At 47.3% G+C, this 17,222-nt stretch overlaps 7 protein-coding genes across 7 annotated transcripts; 2 read left to right on the top strand and 5 right to left on the bottom strand.

Annotated features, from left to right (window-relative positions):
* Positions 1-232: 232 nt before the first annotated feature.
* Positions 233-1,610, bottom strand: BKA55DRAFT_571416 (uncharacterized protein). Its single transcript, XM_046193067.1, has 4 exons — positions 1,078-1,610; positions 813-998; positions 665-744; positions 233-595 (listed from the first exon to the last, which is right to left on the bottom strand). Exons 1-4 carry the CDS (start codon positions 1,360-1,362, stop codon positions 526-528), a joined length of 621 nt encoding a protein of 206 aa, XP_046047901.1. The 5' UTR covers positions 1,363-1,610; the 3' UTR covers positions 233-525.
* Positions 1,611-2,699: 1,089 nt separating this feature from the next.
* Positions 2,700-3,894, bottom strand: BKA55DRAFT_571409 (uncharacterized protein). The gene is made up of 3 exons (XM_046193066.1): positions 3,280-3,894; positions 3,039-3,227; positions 2,700-2,987 (listed from the first exon to the last, which is right to left on the bottom strand). Exons 1-3 carry the CDS (start codon positions 3,405-3,407, stop codon positions 2,909-2,911), a joined length of 396 nt encoding a protein of 131 aa, XP_046047900.1. The 5' UTR covers positions 3,408-3,894; the 3' UTR covers positions 2,700-2,908.
* Positions 3,749-5,742, bottom strand: BKA55DRAFT_701939 (uncharacterized protein). The gene is made up of 2 exons (XM_046200609.1): positions 4,375-5,742; positions 3,749-4,318 (listed from the first exon to the last, which is right to left on the bottom strand). The coding sequence occupies exons 1-2, from the start codon at positions 5,671-5,673 to the stop codon at positions 3,836-3,838; spliced, it is 1,782 nt and encodes a 593-aa protein (XP_046047899.1). The 5' UTR covers positions 5,674-5,742; the 3' UTR covers positions 3,749-3,835.
* A 3,174-nt stretch (positions 5,743-8,916) lies between these two features.
* Positions 8,917-9,599, bottom strand: BKA55DRAFT_701936 (uncharacterized protein; the record flags this gene model as incomplete). The annotated part of the gene is made up of 2 exons (XM_046200608.1): positions 9,278-9,599; positions 8,917-9,218 (listed from the first exon to the last, which is right to left on the bottom strand). Exons 1-2 carry the CDS (start codon positions 9,519-9,521, stop codon positions 8,917-8,919), a joined length of 546 nt encoding a protein of 181 aa, XP_046047898.1. The 5' UTR covers positions 9,522-9,599.
* Positions 9,600-9,851: 252 nt separating this feature from the next.
* BKA55DRAFT_571404 (uncharacterized protein) lies at positions 9,852-10,624 on the top strand. The gene is made up of 2 exons (XM_046193065.1): positions 9,852-10,331; positions 10,390-10,624. Exons 1-2 carry the CDS (start codon positions 9,968-9,970, stop codon positions 10,446-10,448), a joined length of 423 nt encoding a protein of 140 aa, XP_046047897.1. The 5' UTR covers positions 9,852-9,967; the 3' UTR covers positions 10,449-10,624.
* Positions 10,625-10,831: 207 nt separating this feature from the next.
* Positions 10,832-13,316, top strand: BKA55DRAFT_664604 (lysophospholipase catalytic domain-containing protein; the record flags this gene model as incomplete). The annotated part of the gene is made up of 6 exons (XM_046197704.1): positions 10,832-10,886; positions 11,127-11,684; positions 11,740-11,845; positions 11,875-11,888; positions 11,937-12,901; positions 13,157-13,316. The coding sequence occupies 6 exons, from the start codon at positions 10,832-10,834 to the stop codon at positions 13,187-13,189; spliced, it is 1,731 nt and encodes a 576-aa protein (XP_046047896.1). The 3' UTR covers positions 13,190-13,316.
* Positions 13,317-13,620: 304 nt separating this feature from the next.
* BKA55DRAFT_571402 (uncharacterized protein) lies at positions 13,621-14,400 on the bottom strand. The gene has a single exon (XM_046193064.1). The coding sequence runs from the start codon at positions 14,332-14,334 to the stop codon at positions 13,789-13,791; it is 546 nt and encodes a 181-aa protein (XP_046047895.1). The 5' UTR covers positions 14,335-14,400; the 3' UTR covers positions 13,621-13,788.
* Positions 14,401-17,222: the final 2,822 nt, after the last annotated feature.

Raw genomic sequence — 17,222 nt, 5'->3', positions numbered from 1 at the left:
ACCCCTTGTTGTTCTGCATAACCACCCTCTCTCATCGAACTCGGTCGGCCGCTGATGTAACCCTACCCCTTGATCTCTGGATGATAGGGTTACACTGCGGATCTGGATGTGTCACTGTGATCTGGCACATTGTTACGAGCTATGGCGGGGGTCAGAGAAGGTAGTGGTGACATTGCTGTTCTAAACTGGGACGTTGTTGGTGTGCAGATTAATTCACATGTGATCTGAGTGGCTGCAGACTCGCTTGATTGGCTCAAACTCTGGATATGGTTCTGATGCACCTCATGATCTCCCTTCTATGCAAGTCGCAACATGGTACTGTCAGTGTATTCAAAGCTAACTAAGTGTTTGAGATTCCGAATTCGATTTGCTGGATCCTTAATTTCAATTACGTTGCCGAGCCATTGCCTGATTATTAGACTCCTCCAACAATGAAACAGTGTCACACCCTTCTCTGCTATGACTTTCTTCTCAGCAGTTCGCCCCTCTTCCTCAATCCTGCTTAACCGGGTACAGCCGTAACAACTAGACACTAGTAGTCTCGCTATTCTGCTGCTGGATATTTCGGTTGTAACCGTTTGCTCGAGGGTCAGGTCTGGTGACAAGAGGTATTAGCCCAATATTCAAAATCGTGCTAAGGCTATTCTCGCAAAGCAGTTCTTACTTGGTGAGCTTCTCCGCATGATTCTTGATGTCGCGTTTTGTCTCATCGAGTTTGACATAAGTACGGAAAACGTAGACACCCTACAAAATACCACGTCAGCTTCTCCCCTATTCCTGGGAATAGGGAGTGTATCATCCGGTTGACTCACAAGTATTCCACTCAAAAGGTGGAGGAACCAAGCAATAAATGAAAACGCCAGTACTGTCCTCCACGAGGAGCAACCCGCTCCGTTGATGGAAACAGTCCCAATGGGTCCGACTTTGTAGAAACGGCCCCAATAGTAGCCCCAATAGTCGTAATACCAGCGTGCAGAGCAAGAGCTACTACCTGTCTTCTGTGAATGGTAAAAGTTGCGTATCATTAGTAAATGGGTTTACTTCTGAATAGCGTAAAAGTGTGAAGGAGCACAATACCGTTTGAAGCAAGCAATATGCCACGAGCCACATCACAAACAGCAGGAAGTCGAATGGGAAGCCTAAGAACATGTTCCTGAATGGTGGGCAAAAGAAGATGGAGTACATGATGCCGAGGCATGCGACAACGATGGTATAGATAATGCGTCCATCGACACTAGCTTCCGCGAGGCCAACAAGATAGGTGATGCGTGAGAGAATTCCCAGAACGATTATAGCAGAGGCAAGCTCCGAGAGACGGAGGATAACAGAAATGACTTTGTGCGCAACTCCAGATTCAGCCATTTTGACGTAGATCAAAGGTAATTGATTGGGAATGAGATGTTGTAGGGTTACTTGAATTTGGAGTTCTTATATAGTTGTAGTAGCTGGATGGCTTTACCCCTTAGTATTCAGAGAAATGTAAAGATAAGCGATGGTGTATGTGTTTTTGATACGAACGGGGGATGTATTCATCTAAGCTTATTATGATGCAATCCTTGCACTATTTCATGTTTTCATCACATTCAAGCTCTTGATTCTTGTCTTATCATATTACAGAGCAAACGCCACTGGTCGCCAAACCGATTATGTTGAAGAAGTATTTAGTATGATTTGGACTCTAAGAAGTCAGCTGGCTTTAGTAAATTGTCTAGACTGGTCCTTCAGATCGCTGCAGAGCGCCACTTAAAGTATATCGGATCATGGCGGCTTACAGCTGTGAGTTGAGCGCGTTTGAAGTGTTCCTATTGGAGTAAAGAATGTCATCGGAGTGTGGCAGGTAAACACACGTGCTGGAAGAGCAACTAAGAATCTTACCAATCGCCCCATTATCCTTATTCTATCTTATCATTAGCTACTTTTACAAGTATATGAAGCTGATGGAGGGTAATGATCGTACTTATGCATGTGAAGTGGTTGAGGGTCAGGGTTGTTCTTCCTATCTCCTCAGTGCCCACAAGCCTCAATTCCCGTACTGACAGGGGGGTTGGTCCAATTAAAATGCCTCAAACAAGAGGTACTTCATTGCCTACCTAATTTCTATTATGAAAGAAGTACCAGCAATTGCCGTTACAAAGAGGAACCTTGCACACGCTACACCAATAATTAGTCCGCCCCCTTCTTGCATTGCCATCACCCTCCCCAAGGAACCTCCTTTTTTAGCCTTTTAGCCTCACTTGGCCTTGCCGAAAGCCCTGACAAGCAAAGCAATCTGTCAAATATAAAACCAGGCGTGTGGTGTAGTTGGTAAAATCTAACACTTTCCGTACCCCGCTTGTACTGTCGTCATGACTGGGGTCATGTGGGGCGGGGTACGGGATTGAGGCTTGTGGGCACTGAGGAGATAGGATGGCCCGGAAGATTGCGATCCCAGTGACAAATACCGGGACAATATTAACCCGCACCCACCCTCTTGTACAGCGTCATAAGCGACCGGTTCCAAGCTTGGCTAGTCTAAGATGTTATTGCCAGAAATGACACTTCCTCCGCTCATTGACGGAGGAACCCACCGAGACCCCTGCAAATCACCCACTAATCCAGGAACCCCTCCCTGCCCACAAAATCATTCGTGAAGTTTAAGGGAAGGACATGGTATAGGTTAGCCTTCCCGGAATCTCCGCTGGGATGCATCTCCCCGAGATGGATGATTGAGATGTGCTTCAAGCCACCATATTGAGGGTCCTCGTACTATATGTGACAAAGGCTGGTTTTAATTATACTTTATTCCAATACTGAATAAAAAGTTTGAATCACCCAACGATTAACATGATGCAGCGCTGACTGGCCGTGCCACATAAATTGATTTGCATAACGGACAAGTGAAATGCCGCCCTCGGAACCAACGGTCGATTCATTCCTGATGATAGACATGCTCACACTTCAATCGTCGCACGGTCTCTGAACTCTCAAATACTTCGAGACAGATCGCACTAGCTATTCAGAATTTGAACGTGAAAGGCGGAAAGTGGCCAAGAACGTACCAGAGTTCTGACGAATCAATAGTGTGCGATTCCAAAGATGGCTGCGTTTTAGACGACGGGGGGAATTTGTAGCTTTCAGCTGGGCTTGTGGAGTCGAGAGTTTGCAAAGTCACTATGCCGCCCGGAGCGACATGTCGGCTCTCAATATCCCCTTGTGCTAGCATGTGCTGTCTTCTACGTTTCACGATGCTTGTTGATCGTCAGTATAGAGAAAGACTTATTCAGTGGGTAGGATACTGACGAGCGAATACCCACGAGGCCCATTGAAGCCAACCAGACCGCAGCGAGACCGGCGAGGATGTATGAGGCCTGAGTCCCAAAATGAGATTCGTCTGCCGGCGTTGAATCTCGGTCATGGATCTCGTCCATTGAATCCGCAGAGGGTCGGGCATGTGAGAATTCATTGCGAACGATGTGGAAAATGACGGGGATGAGCTAACATTTAAACGAAGCCTTCATAGCGACAAGTCACCTTATTTCAGCTTATCATAAAATACTGGGCGAATCGGACCATAACTTTGACAAGGGAAACAAGGACGCCCGCCCGGTGAGCCTCAGAGTATGATATCGGGGGTTTCGATAGGCTGGATAAGCATGTCCATGGGCTGTTAATTTGTCACCCAAGCCTTCTCTGCTAAACAGGCAGCAATAGCTGAAATGCATTGTACTTTGATTTAACTATAGGCATCTATTTGACCTGCTAGCTTGTCTTTCCCTTTCACGTGGAATATCGCCGAGTCTAGGTCGAACATCTTTCAAGAGCGAGCGCGGCAAAACTGAAACCAAAGGGCCGCGTCTCATCCATAACGTACTAGGTGGGAGAAATAATCTTCAAGGCCGCTGAGACCGGTGCCACCCACAATGTCATCGTAGTGTGGTGGGAGTTCGTCGTTGATGAGTGCGGGGACGGATGGTGGTGTGATGTCGTTATCCGAGCTAGACAGGTCGAAGGTGTGGTCCCCCGATACTTCAGTGGGTTGCCAGGAGTTTGTGGTAGGGTGCGCGTTATGCCCGTCATCGACAAGGTGGCACGCAGCCAGCCCTCCAATGGAATGGCGGGGTGGCTTTTCGATCGGTATGGTCGAAGCATCAGGGCACCCACAGCTTTTGTGATAGCTCAGAGACGGAAATGTCTCATCGGAGTAGGAGGGAAGGCTCATGTTAGCCTGGTTGGCTCGACAGTTGAGAAGAGTAATCGGCAAGTATGTGATGGTATCTCGATAGATGCGCTTTTTCCCAGTCGGGTCATTGGCATCAAGACGGCTGATATGCAGTATGACCTGTTCGTCAACATCAGCGTGAATAAGGGGGGGCGGGAGAATGCTGTCGAATTTACCTTCAGGCAATGCTTTGCAACGACACTCTTCCAGATACACTTGGGGTGCAGCCTTAACTCCCCCCTCCTCAACATCATACCACACGTGGGGATCTGCACAGCTGCTTCGATCTCAGTTGTACCCCAGAAAGTCGGCAAATCCAGATCCGAGTTGATCAAAAGGCTGTCTCGCCTCTCTGTCACAGTACCGGCCGATGTCCGCTCCCCCGATGCCTCTACACTCCTTTGTTCGGCAGCCATTTCGCAAGTCTCGTTTCTCGGCTCCGGGGTGAATTCGCCATCACGGACGGTTACGAGGCCCGAAGTCGCCCATGAAGGAAAAATAGCTTTCTCAGCTGTCTTCTTGAGGAGAAGGACGGTTCGACTGGGAGGCCTCTTGATAACCTTCTTGTTATTTGACGAGTATTCCATAGATTCGGTTACCAAAACCTCGAACCCATGCACTTGGACCTTGTCCAGAGGCCCCAGCCTAAGGAAGATAGGGATAATGCTGCCGATAGGGAAGCTACTTCCCCCTACGATTATATCGTAGTACAAGAAATCCTCCCATTGCCGGCTGAATAGGATCGGCTGCATCGTCTCCAGAGATAAAGGATCGGGAATTCTCACCAATGTAACCTCTTTTCTGCCACGAAGATTGGTGTTGAACATACCAGCGCGAGCGATAGTCGCACGTAGCTCCCACTTCACAGAGCCATATGGTACCTTGATCGTCTCCAGTTCGTCTTGTGCGATTGAGAACGCAAAGGGATAATCGTATGTACCCGGATAGAAAATCTTGTAGCCTTGTACTTCAGTTGCGGGTCGAATCGTATTGCCATGGTTGTAACATTGGGCTTGAACGTTGTCAAGAGACAAACGTCGTCTCTTTTTGGCACCCATGTTGCTGTGAAGATTTGGATCCAACGGTGCCAATGTATTTCCTTCATTCATAAGGTTGCTGTCGGAGCCTGATGCGCTCTGCAACTGGTATCTGCACTGGAACCCAAAATCATTCTTTTCAGGGTTGTTCAAGGCGCTGAAGAATGTCGACACTTGTGTTGGCAGGTTACATTCCTCGTGGAAGTCTGGTTGCGTTTGCTGTTGCCAGTCCAAGCGAGTGCGTCCCACCAGCTTAAGCTGCACTGACTTGATCTTAGTGTTTCTGCTGACATGCAGCTGGAGTGTTCCTCGCAAGAATGCGGTGTCATTCTGCTCCTGAGAACAGTCCTGGCACAAGGATTCAAATCCTGACAGGAAAAGACTGGGTTCTTCGAGGTGAATGGAGCAGGTTGCCCCATTCCCAAGAGTAACGGGCATGAAGGGCGATGCAAATGATGGTGATATGGTTGACAAAACAAATATGAAGCTATTGCTGTTGGTATTATTGAACTTGATGGCCGATTAATACATGAAGGCTCAGGAAGGTACTGTAGAGAGTTGTTTCAGCTTTTTTCCGTAACAGTTGGGACCTGCATATGGTATGTTCTCCATTTGCCTCTATGGTGCTATCTAATGTTAGAATGTTTGGCTCTGTACTTCTTGGCTCTATACTTCAGCATGTATCCTCTATCTAGCACAATGCATAGCGATATACCTTGGTAATTCGAGACCGGTCCATTTGTTGCAGATTAAACCTGATAAGGCTGGGTCTAGACTTTCTATTTCTCATCCTTTCGTTCCTCAATTGGTGCGATCCAGCTAGATGTCATGCGCTACGCCACGCTGACAGGTTATCGTTGAGCCGGATGCCTGCCAAGGAATAGAATCTTGTGAGGATCGAGGCTAGGATCTCTTTGGACCCCGTAAGGCTTGTCGAGCTGAATGACATGTGTATTGTCGCCGCGTCACCAAAAGCTTAGCACAATAACTAGATTAATTAGTTGCATCAGAAGATGGTGTTCACCATAAGCATTACAGGGTCTCCGGGTCTGAAGAGATCGGGAGTCACTGTCTTTGCAACCATAATCGTATTATCCCATCAACTGTCATAAACCTCCATTCCGTACCTCGCCCCACATCACCCCTGTCATCGTGACGGTACCTGTGGGGAACCCAAAAACCCCTCTGACCCTTCACAGCTAAAATCGCACATAATTCATTTTGCTCATTGCAATGCCCTCCCGAAAGATACCTCCTAAGATACCGGCAGTCAATATCTATGATGATAATAGTTTCATAACAGAAGAAAACAGCAGACGCGAGCAAGCGGCTGATAGTACATGCCGGCCTGAGTTTCCCCCAGCTGAAGACCGCGGCTTCAACTTTCAACCTTTCAACGTGCCGCCTCGCGACCTTAAGGTCAACCCACTGCCCCAGGAGCCACTACAGCTCTTCCAGCTCTTTGTGCCTGTTTCCCTAGTCGAAAGCTGGGTTGAATACACCAACAACTGGGTCGCCAGCTTGCATGAGAGCGGCGTCATTGACAGCCAAAACCACGAACTGAAAGATGGCTCAAGGCTGCAAAAGTGGACGAGGCTCAAGGTCTCCGATGTATACATCTGGCTTGGAATCCTGATTTATATTGGTCTCCACAAGGAAACTAGGATCGAGGACTATTGGAAAACCTCTTTGCTTGGGGACCAGCGTCCTACCTACTCTATCATCAAGTTTATGACCTACAATAAGTTTCAGCTTCTTCACCGCCACCTCCGACCCTTTGACCACACCGAATTCGTACCTGATGAACGCTTCCCTGAGGTATTCCAATGCGCACCACCGTGGTCTGATCTTATACAATACGTATCAACGCAGCTCTTAGAGCCGGGCTCTCATCTCGCTGTGGATGAGGGCATGATCCAATATGAGGGGAGATCTCACCAGAAAACCACGGTACAGAACAAGCCGATCAACACGGGGTTCAAGGTTTGGGTTGTAGCCCAAAAGGGCTTCTTTTTACGGTGGATTTGGCACCAGCCCGGTCTAAAATACGGCCCTGTAGGTGTTGAACCTACTAAGAAGAGGAGGACTGGAGTGGGAAGAGGCAGAGGCAGAGGCAGAGGCAGAGGCAGAGGAGGCAGAGGCAGAGGAGGCAGAGGCAGGCCGGCGAGGCCGCGGGAGGTTGAGGAGGTTAAGGAGGTTAAGGAGGTGATAGAGGTTATGACTAATAGGGATAAGGTCATCCCTCTGAACTCGACTCAGAGCGTGGTTATTTCCCTTATCAATATGCTGCCGCCGGCCGTATACCACGTCTTTATGGATAACCTCTTCTCGTCGTCCGACCTCTTTCTCTCCCTTCGTCAGCACGGCCACGGGGCTACAGGCACAGCCCGTGCTAACTGCGGTATCTATAAAGACCTCGCAGTCTCAAAAAACAAGGATAAGTTAGGGAAATCAGGCTATGAGTTTAAGAGATCCGGGTCATACCAACAGCTGATAATCAGGTAAGTAACTAAGATAAAATTATATATGATTCCCTTACTAAGTTCTCTCTTCGTCCTAGGTCAACCAAATCGCGTGGAAGGATAATGCTCTCGTGTTGTTTATGTCGACCGTTTTTAAGGGGAACGAGAGAATTGAGTGTAAGAGGAAGAAGCCGTCAACAGACCACATCCGGGCACGGCCGATACAGCGTTTCTTTGGTGATGAGACCGTCAAGCTAATTAGCATTCCTACAGTTGCCGCTGAGTACAATAATGAGATGAATCATGTAGATCGAGGCGACCAATTGAGGTCATATCACAGCTATGATCACCCTGTCCGCCGGGGTGCTTGGCAGGCCCTAACTTGGCACTTCCTCTTAGAGGTTATCCTTGTGAATAGCTATATTCTTCAGCTTCACGGGCAGCCAAGTTGGAAGAGATATACGAGTCAGGTTGAGTGGCGTGAGCGGCTTTATAATGATATCTTCAAGGCTTTCCACCATGACAGTCAGTCGCGGCAAAGGTTTCGAGCGGGGGACGAATTTACGCCTGTTCAACAGCACAATTACGTCTCAAGAGGGAAAAAATCAGACTGCATTCCTTGTCAGGGCCTTCGGGTTGGGGAGGTTAGGTCAAAAAGCCAAAAAAGAAAGCCCTTAGCAGGTGTGAGCGGCAACAGAAGGAGGCCAAGGCGGCCGCGGCAATCATGGAAGGGATGCGACAAGTGCGATGTAGCGATTTGTAACTCGAAGGATTGTTGGGACTTCTACCATAGGCTAATTTAGGTGGGGGGAGATGTACCTTTTATTTGCGCCATTTTAATTGGGTCGACCCCCCTGTCGTGACCGCGTTGGAGGTTTATGACAGTTGATGGGATAGTGTCGTCAATGGCCCCATCTGTTGAATACTGGTGAAAATGAGACCGGCTAACCGGATGACCGAACTACCGGTCAGAGAGCTGTCTCAGCACTGTAACAACCTCTTAGATAGGTCATTACTGAACAGATAGAAATAGGGTTCCAACCCAACTATCGGACAGGGAGAAAAAAAAAACAACAAGATGAACAGCACACAATGGACCCCAATATCTGACACCATCCCATTTGGCAAATGAATGATATGATTACAATCCCTCTGGTCTAGCTCCCAAACCTAAAAGACTTTCACGGTCAGGGCAGAAAGGTATCGAAATATATACGTTTCAAAGCTTTAGTTTACCATTTATAATTCTATCTATAATAACCTTCTCAACCATTGAAGCCACTGCATACCTCAGTGGATGGCTTTTGGAATCAGTGCCCAGTAATAAGTCAATGGTTGCTGATGTTATGGCCGCACTGACAACCTTGATTGACTTCTCACCAGCCCAAGGCCCTCTATCATTTTTGATACGGGATGCTACTTCCGCCCCCGCACGGACACCCTTACGCAGCGCATGGTGGCTTTCATTACGAATCTCGGAACCCCTCTTTTCTCCATGACCGCTCGCTTCAATCGCCTTTGCTGATGGCATATCTTGTAAGCGAATATAACGGAAGTAGTTAGACGGAGATGAGCCTCACTAATTAACGTCTCTAGAACCGATGAATCGATCAAGTGACTCCACCACTCTGGCCCTTCGTACAGTCTCATGGCGTTGTCATCCATTGGTTTGCGGTGAACATGATGATGATGGTGGTGACAGTGACGATTTGGATCATCTGTACCATCATGATTATGATGGCGTCGCCGTCCTTCCTTGGAGTGTTGACCCTTGTCGAGCCTGTGATCGATGGAAGACATGTCAGTGTTTTGAGTGCATAACATTTATAAAATCAAGACCTCGAAAGAAGCGACACCGTGGCCCATTTTATAGATCTTAGTTGTAGCCCTGGTCAACCAGATATGTTCACTGATCATGATTGTAATAACTCAATCTATGTCTATCCTTGATAGTGGTGCTGTGCCATACCACAAAGATACTCGAGCCGATTGCTATATCTTTAAACGGTAGTGTCTCAAATTAGGGTTCCTTTTGATAAGGGAGCGGCCACTTGTGGAGCTCACAACTAACTTCAGCCTGCCGATAATGGCCCACGTGGTGTTAATTACAGCTCTAGACAAATATATAAGGCTGGAATAACTTCATACAATATCGCCAAACTTTAATGATGTTCAAGACTGATCTCTTCTATTCTGCTTACAATCTAATAATTACGCACCCCATGACAGCGCAAACCATCAATTAATTGTCGCTCCAAGTCAACAATAACATGGCTGCAAGGGAGTTATTAGTTGTCATTCTGAATCATACTAACGAGGAACTCAACATCGAGGCAGAATCACCAAGTCTAGATCATGGCCATTGGATGGACACGCCAGACTCGCGGCCGCCGCAAGAGATACTGGCAGGGGAGAGCGGCATGTTGCGATGCCAGTCAAGCCACATATATGGGGTGATTACTGGTTCTGTTTCCTACAGAGTCGTCGGCTTCGAGACCAACAACAAAGTGACCTTTTCGTGGAACATACCTTACGTGGGACCAAACAAATACGACTGCTGTTGCCCACGAGATGCTTTCAACATCAGAGTTTTGGGTGGGCGGGGAAATCAGGCTGTTGTTGTCTTCGTATTTGGTAAGCTAACTATCTTTGGCAATGACCCTGTACATCGAAAGTCTGACAGCCACTACAGAACCAGTTTCAGGCTCAGATGCAGGATTGGATGATGGTGCGTTTGCTGCTGTCACTTGAATGGTCTGAGGGATCAGTACGTAGTCTGACAAACAGCTACTTTAATGCAAAGTTCAGCCACGTTTGTCTGGCATGAAGCCAAACATGTGATGTTATTTCCTAAGATGGAGTACTAGTCCATAAGCACTATTCAGTGGGTTACTACACAACTTAAATTCACAAGAACGCATACGTAACTGTGACACATGTGACCAATAGCCAGTGGCCTTGAATAATACGCCTCAGAAATACACGATATTCCAATAAGCACAAGGACCTCGAGGCTGCTCTTGTCTCCGAGAGATATTGGAGTCTTTCTGTTCCCGTCCGCGACGCCGTCCTAAACTGAGCTAACACTCGAAATCATTGACTCCGACAATTCGAACCCTACTTGACAGTGAAAAATGATATCATGCGGTCGCTTGATCCAGTTGGCAATTTTGCTGGCGTTATCCACGGGCATGTTCATGTATCAGTTACCAAGGTAGACTTGGACTACCGCATCAACTCATGAAATTCGGTAGCGCCTGTGGATACACGCTAGGCACAGCCATTTCACCCATTTGACCAATAGTAATATTTAGCAAGCCATCAGATCTTTATTTACAGCTAGACCAATTAAGAAGCTAGAAACAGGCAGGCGCGTATCCACAGGCGCTACCGAATTTCATGAGTTATAGCGGTAAATCTCTAATCCAGCAACACACTGCGGCTTCCTTGAAGGCGGATTTTTCCCAATTCTTGAGCCAAGAGCGGCGCCGGATGCCCCTGATGGCTATACCCCCGCTCGTGTCCCATGCCCCAAGACACGGCCCGCAATTCGGCAGGCAACGACATTGTCGACTGAAGAAACATCATGGCTGGAGCTTCGCGATAATAGCACTTTTCCTGCGTTGGAAGAATTTCTTACCCGTGCAAATATCGGAGGCATCGACATTGAAGCATACTTGAACGGCATTGTGAGCAATGGCACGACGTTGCCACGAATTGGCATTGCTATCTCCGGTGGAGGTTATCGAGCCATGATAAACGGTGCTGGTGCCATCGCTGCATTTGACAACCGAACCACAGGGTCGACAGGTAAAGGCCAATTGGGCGGTATTCTCCAAGCTACAACCTACCTCAGCGGTCTGTCTGGAGGCAGCTGGGTGGTTGGAAGTCTGTATGTACAGAACTTCACGACAGTGGAATCTATCATCTATGGTTCCAATGCTTTCCTAGGTTCCCTTTGGCAACTTGATGATTCAATCTTCGAAGGTTTGTTGCAGCACAGTTACTTATTCAGGGCTCTTGCTTACTTTGATAAATCCAGGCCCAAATGATCTATCTGTAACGCGATACTACCGCGAGCTGTACAAAGATGTCCAAGGTAAAGTGGAGGCAGGTTACAACAAGTCCATAACCGACTATTGGGGAAGGTCCTTATCTATCAACTTGTCAATGCGAGCGATGGAGGTCCAGGTATGAGTTTTTGGCTATAGTCTGAATAGGGAGCTAACCATCACTTAGCATATACCTTCTCATCGATTGCAAATGATACCGAGTTCGCGGCTGCGAGGGCGCCTATGCCTCTTATAGTTGCAGTAGAAAGAACAACGGGACAGCTTCAAATAGCAAGCAATTCCACTATCATAGAGTTCAATCCGTGGGAAATGGGATCTTTCGACCCAGAGCTTGCCGCATTTGCACCTCTGAAGTACGTCGGCTCTGCCTTCCATAACGGTACAATCGGACGCAATGGAGATTGTGTCGCTGGGGCCGACAACGCTGGTTTCGTTATGGGCACCTCAGCGTCGCTTTTCAACCAGGCATTCCTGCAGATCCAAAAGGCCGACAATGTTCCAGAGTTCCTGCTTAAGGCTATAAATAATACTCTGGCGGATATTGGCGAGGAGAACAGGGATATTGCTAACTGGCCAAACCCGTTCTACAAGTATAACTCTAAGAACAACTCAAACGCGGACAGCACCATCCTTACCCTTGTCGACGGCGGTGAGGACTTACAGAATGTTCCCTTCCATCCATTGCTCGTATCTGATCGACAAGTCGATGTCATCTTCGCTATCGACGGATCGGCTGATACCAAGACACGTTGGCCGAACGGCACATCTCTGGTAGCCACATATGAGAGATCTAAAGCGGGCGTCTCAACTCAAAACAACGAGTTTCCAAAGGTCCCAGACCAAAACACTTTCATTAACCTCGGTCTCAATAAGCAACCGACCTTTTTTGGTTGTGACACAGACTCTGGTAACTCGTCAGGGCCACTGATTGTCTACCTTCCTAACGGACCATATTCATATGAGTCTAATTTCACGACTTTCGACCTTGAATACAGCGACAGTGAGAGAAATCAGATTCTTCGCAACGGTTATAATGTTGCAACTATGGGTAATGGCACAGTGGACTCAGAATGGCCTGCCTGCGTAGGTTGCGCGGTGTTGGCTCGTAGCCTAGTTCGTACAGGCACAGCTGTACCATCCAAATGCGTAGACTGTTTTGAGAGATACTGTTGGAACGGCACGACGAACTCGACAGTTCCTGACACCTACGAACCAGACCTGATGATTTCGGATGCTGTTAGGGATTCGGTGCCCTGGTTGAGAGCGGTCGGAGTTACTTTACTAGTCAATCTCCTGTTTATTTGTTTGTAACTGAGTATGTATCTAACAATGGATGAATTTATGGATATATTTATGATACATCCTACACTCTATACTTTTTCAAAGAAGATCAATATCATCTCAAAAGATAGTAACTAGGGTTACATGAAAGTGAAAAGAAAGCTCTAAGAACTGTACAGGTCGCAAGGGTAATAAAGTACACACTAGATACGTAAGATGCAATTGGCCAGTCCCAACTGATAGGCTCCAAACAAGTCTCAGTAGCTCTAACAACAAATCAGCATCAAGCAGGTACAAAGGTAAGTGACGAAGTGTGTGCTTTATTACCCTTGCGACCTTTAATATTACTATAGATGCAATTTCCACAGTAACTTAAATTAACAAGGCTATCAGGCTGCAATATCTCAACCATTGACTCCATAGCTTGGCTACTTGTGGATGGAAAATAAAGACCCACGCTGTTCCCTGTTGTACCTTACCTGTAATATTTTAGTTAGTCTAACTGCTTTATTCCATTACAGGCATCCCAGTTTGCATCATTCACAGCGGCAATGAGATTACTAATAACAGAGTATCATATGATTATTATAAGAAGCGGCTGAAATTGAGTTTGAGCCGTAATCAGCCTCACACATGAGAATTACATCTTGGTATCACCACCCTTTCACACCACCCTTCGAGTGTCATTTGAATTGGCACCTCTTTCCACCAGAAGAGTGTCAACTAATGCAGTTGGCTCACCCTACCACAATCTCTCTAGCCGCTTGCCTTGCACCGCACTGACGACAGAACCTATCTGTATCTTGACAAGAGAAGCCGCACTGGGTACAGTAGTGAACTCTGGATCCTGGCGCTGGACCCTGGACTGGACCTTTCTGAGGTCTCCCCTCCACAAACTGAGGTCCCACCTGGTATGCCGGTGCTGGTTGAATGATGGTGTTTCCGTCGTCGGCTGGGTTGAAGACTCCCAAATCCCGTGTTTGGGCTTGCATCATTGGATAGGCCTCATCATATCGCGGCTGAGGCGGCATCATCGCAGCGGCGCTCTGTTGAGCGGCTTGTTCTTGCAATGCAGCCTTTTTCATGGCTTCATCGACGGCACGCTGTGTTCGTAGTTCTTGCTCTTCTTCTTCTCTCCTCCGAAGATCGACCTCGCGTTCTATCTCGCGATCACGCTCACTGGCCATAAGCTCCTGCTTTCGTACCTCATGCTTGGCGGCTGCTCGTGATGCACCGTAAACAACAGCGGCGCCAAGAATAGGCCTTCGTCGACGTCCGAACATCTTGGTCTCCGCAGTTGGATGGTGATGATGCGTGTTTGGGATCGATAAGAATTGTTTAATATTCACACCGTTGAAGAACTTAGTCTCAGCGAGTGTGCGTGAAGCCTTTTAATAAGAGTCAACGGGCTGTGTCAATACCCATGTGCTCTGTATCTAGTATGCACCAGCGATTTGATTATAGCTTTCACTCATTAGAGTTCCAGTCCCTGACCCTGTTATGAAGATACAAGCCAAAGTTACTTCACTGAATAAACACGGCAGCCAGTGTGGTGTTGCCCTGATAATCTTGTTGTTCCCTTAGATGTTACGACTTTAGGTTGACACTGTTCAACAATGGCGCGTACCAGCAACTTCGTATCTCTTTGATGCCCCGACTGTGTATTTTCCATCCCTCCATCTCTAGGTACTTAGGTTCTTTAGTATTATATTAGAGATTGAAAGTATTGAACCGTGTGATAGCGTATGATTGGGATAAGGGACTGGAGGGGCGGGTAATACACAGCCGGGGCATCAGGGAGACAGAGACTTCTTTTCCAGAGTATTGATAAGTAACAGAGCTTGGTCCGTCACTCTCCGTGTCATTTCGGAAAATATCAGGCAGCCTTGCGAGACGTTGCTAATGCTGAAAGTGAGAGCTAGAGCACGTCCAAGTGATAAGGTGGCTTTGGGGTGCTATTCCCCGCATCTGGGACACGTCAAAATGATAACATGGCTTCAAGGAGGTTCCCAGCATCTGTCACGCCATTGGTCTAGGTGTAGTTACTCCACTAAAATTGTAGACTTAGGCTTCAGCTACTCTCAGCTTCCCTTGCATAATAAGCAGCAGCATACCGGTATGTTGTTACGCCCACTAGGCGCACCTAATCCACCACCCCTTACGTCTGTTTACACTTTACCCGTTAAAAGTTCCCACGCGAGATTTATTTGTCTTTAGCATAAGCCCTTTTAACTCCCCGTAGCGCTTATTATACTCTCGAACTGACGGTACGCTAGGACAAGGGGTTCAGCTAATCGCCAATTGCTAGTCACACGCCTATACAAAGTAGAACGTTGTTAGTACTTTCAACTTCTTGATCATAACGAGCTGATGTAGTTGGTCACAAGCTGAATCTTTCGGTCTCTAATGAAAAGATAGGAACAATGTTCCATTTTCGATTGGGGGCTAATCCATCATTCAAAATCTACATCACCAGCCCAGTGTCTTTTGAGATTACTCTATAAGCTCCGGAAACATCTTCAAACTACAATACAATGGCCCCTCTCTACAAGAAAGCGCTTGTCATTGGTGCTACCTCGGGTATCGGAGCGGCCCTTGCGTCTAAGCTTGTCGCGACCGGCGCCAAGGTTGTGGTAGTAGGTCGCCAGCGGACTCGCCTAGTGTCTTTCGTGCATACATGCGTATTGTAGTGTTGTTATATGAGTACAACTGTTGTATAGTTGTACAACACTACTTTTGTTGAAGTTGTACAACACTACTTTTGTTGAAGTTGTACAACACTACCGGACTTCCCAAACAACTGTTGTACAACAATAAGGCGCTCCATATAATTGGTCAAGTTGGTAGTGTTAGCTAATCAGATATTGGTTTTATCGTATACACCAGAAACGTGACGTGCCACGATGGCCTTGTTACGCCGTGAAGCTATCCGCCACCGGCTGAGTAGTAAACGACCTCACTGATGGCTACGACCCGTGGCACACTTATGGCTCTTAGACGCCCACCGTTAGCAGACAGGCATATAAGTTTATGTTCTCTTTACTCCTCGGATAAGCTCTGTCACGGCTAAGGATAACTGTCGTGAATAGTTTCACGGACAGCACGAACGTCACATCACAACTACCGCATCAACTCATGAAATTCGGTAGCGCCTGTGGATACACGCTAGGCACAGCCATTTCACCCATTTGACCAATAGTAATATTTAGCAAGCCATCAGATCTTTATTTACAGCTAGGCCAATTAAGAAGCTAGAAACAGGCAGGCGCGTATCCACAGGCGCTACCGAATTTCATGAGTTATAGCGGTAGCGCAAGGCAGCATACGGCTGCCTAAAGGCCATCAATGCTGCTTATGACGAAACATAGCTACAAGAAGCCAGCTCCCAGTCCCTCATCAGATAGAAATTAAGAGGTTTCTTCGATTCGATATTTTCCACATGCGAGTGATGACTTTTTCAATCAATGCTATGGCCGAGCTGCCCTGTCTCTATTGTTTTGATACTGCGAATCTCACTGCAAATCCTAGACGCTTTAGGCACCATTAGGGTGCCATATACTTAAGCACTGATTCCTAGAATCTCGACTATGGCTAGCTCATCGCCTATCGGTTCAACATCTGCTCAATTAACAGCCATCGAGCGGCTGGGCTGGGACTTCTACAGCTTCTTCCGTGTTGAGTATCCGGAGAAGAACAAGGCTCAAATTGGAAGGGTTCGGAAGTCTTATGGTCGAAGGGAATACGTCTGTCTTCACTGCTCAACTCGCTGGAGCAACGGATACACAAGCAATGCCATAACCCATGCTCAAAATCGACACCGGCAACTTATCCAGGCTAGTGAGACGTCTCAAAACTCACAGCAATCGACGCAGCCATCCATAGACTCATATATAACATTCCAACCATCCGACAGTACTCTTCGGAATGTCTTCAATGCTCAACGGTATATTGAGGCAATCGTGGGACTCCTCACGCGGCGTCGGGTCCCGTTCTCTTCAGTTACTTGGGATGAGATGAAGAGTCTTGCCCTGGCATGCAATCCTGCCATTGAAGACTGCCTGATTACGTCCCATGATCAGGCTATGAAGATCATAAATGCCAACTATGGGCTATATGCTTCCCAGCTTAGAGATCTCATTCAGGGTTCTCAATCGATGATCCACATCTCAAC

This window comes from Fusarium redolens (genome assembly GCF_020744475.1).
Source record: "Fusarium redolens strain MPI-CAGE-AT-0023 chromosome Unknown BKA55scaffold_10, whole genome shotgun sequence".
Classification (NCBI taxonomy): Eukaryota; Fungi; Ascomycota; class Sordariomycetes; order Hypocreales; family Nectriaceae; genus Fusarium; species Fusarium redolens.
This window is presented reverse-complemented; position numbering and strand designations above follow the sequence as displayed.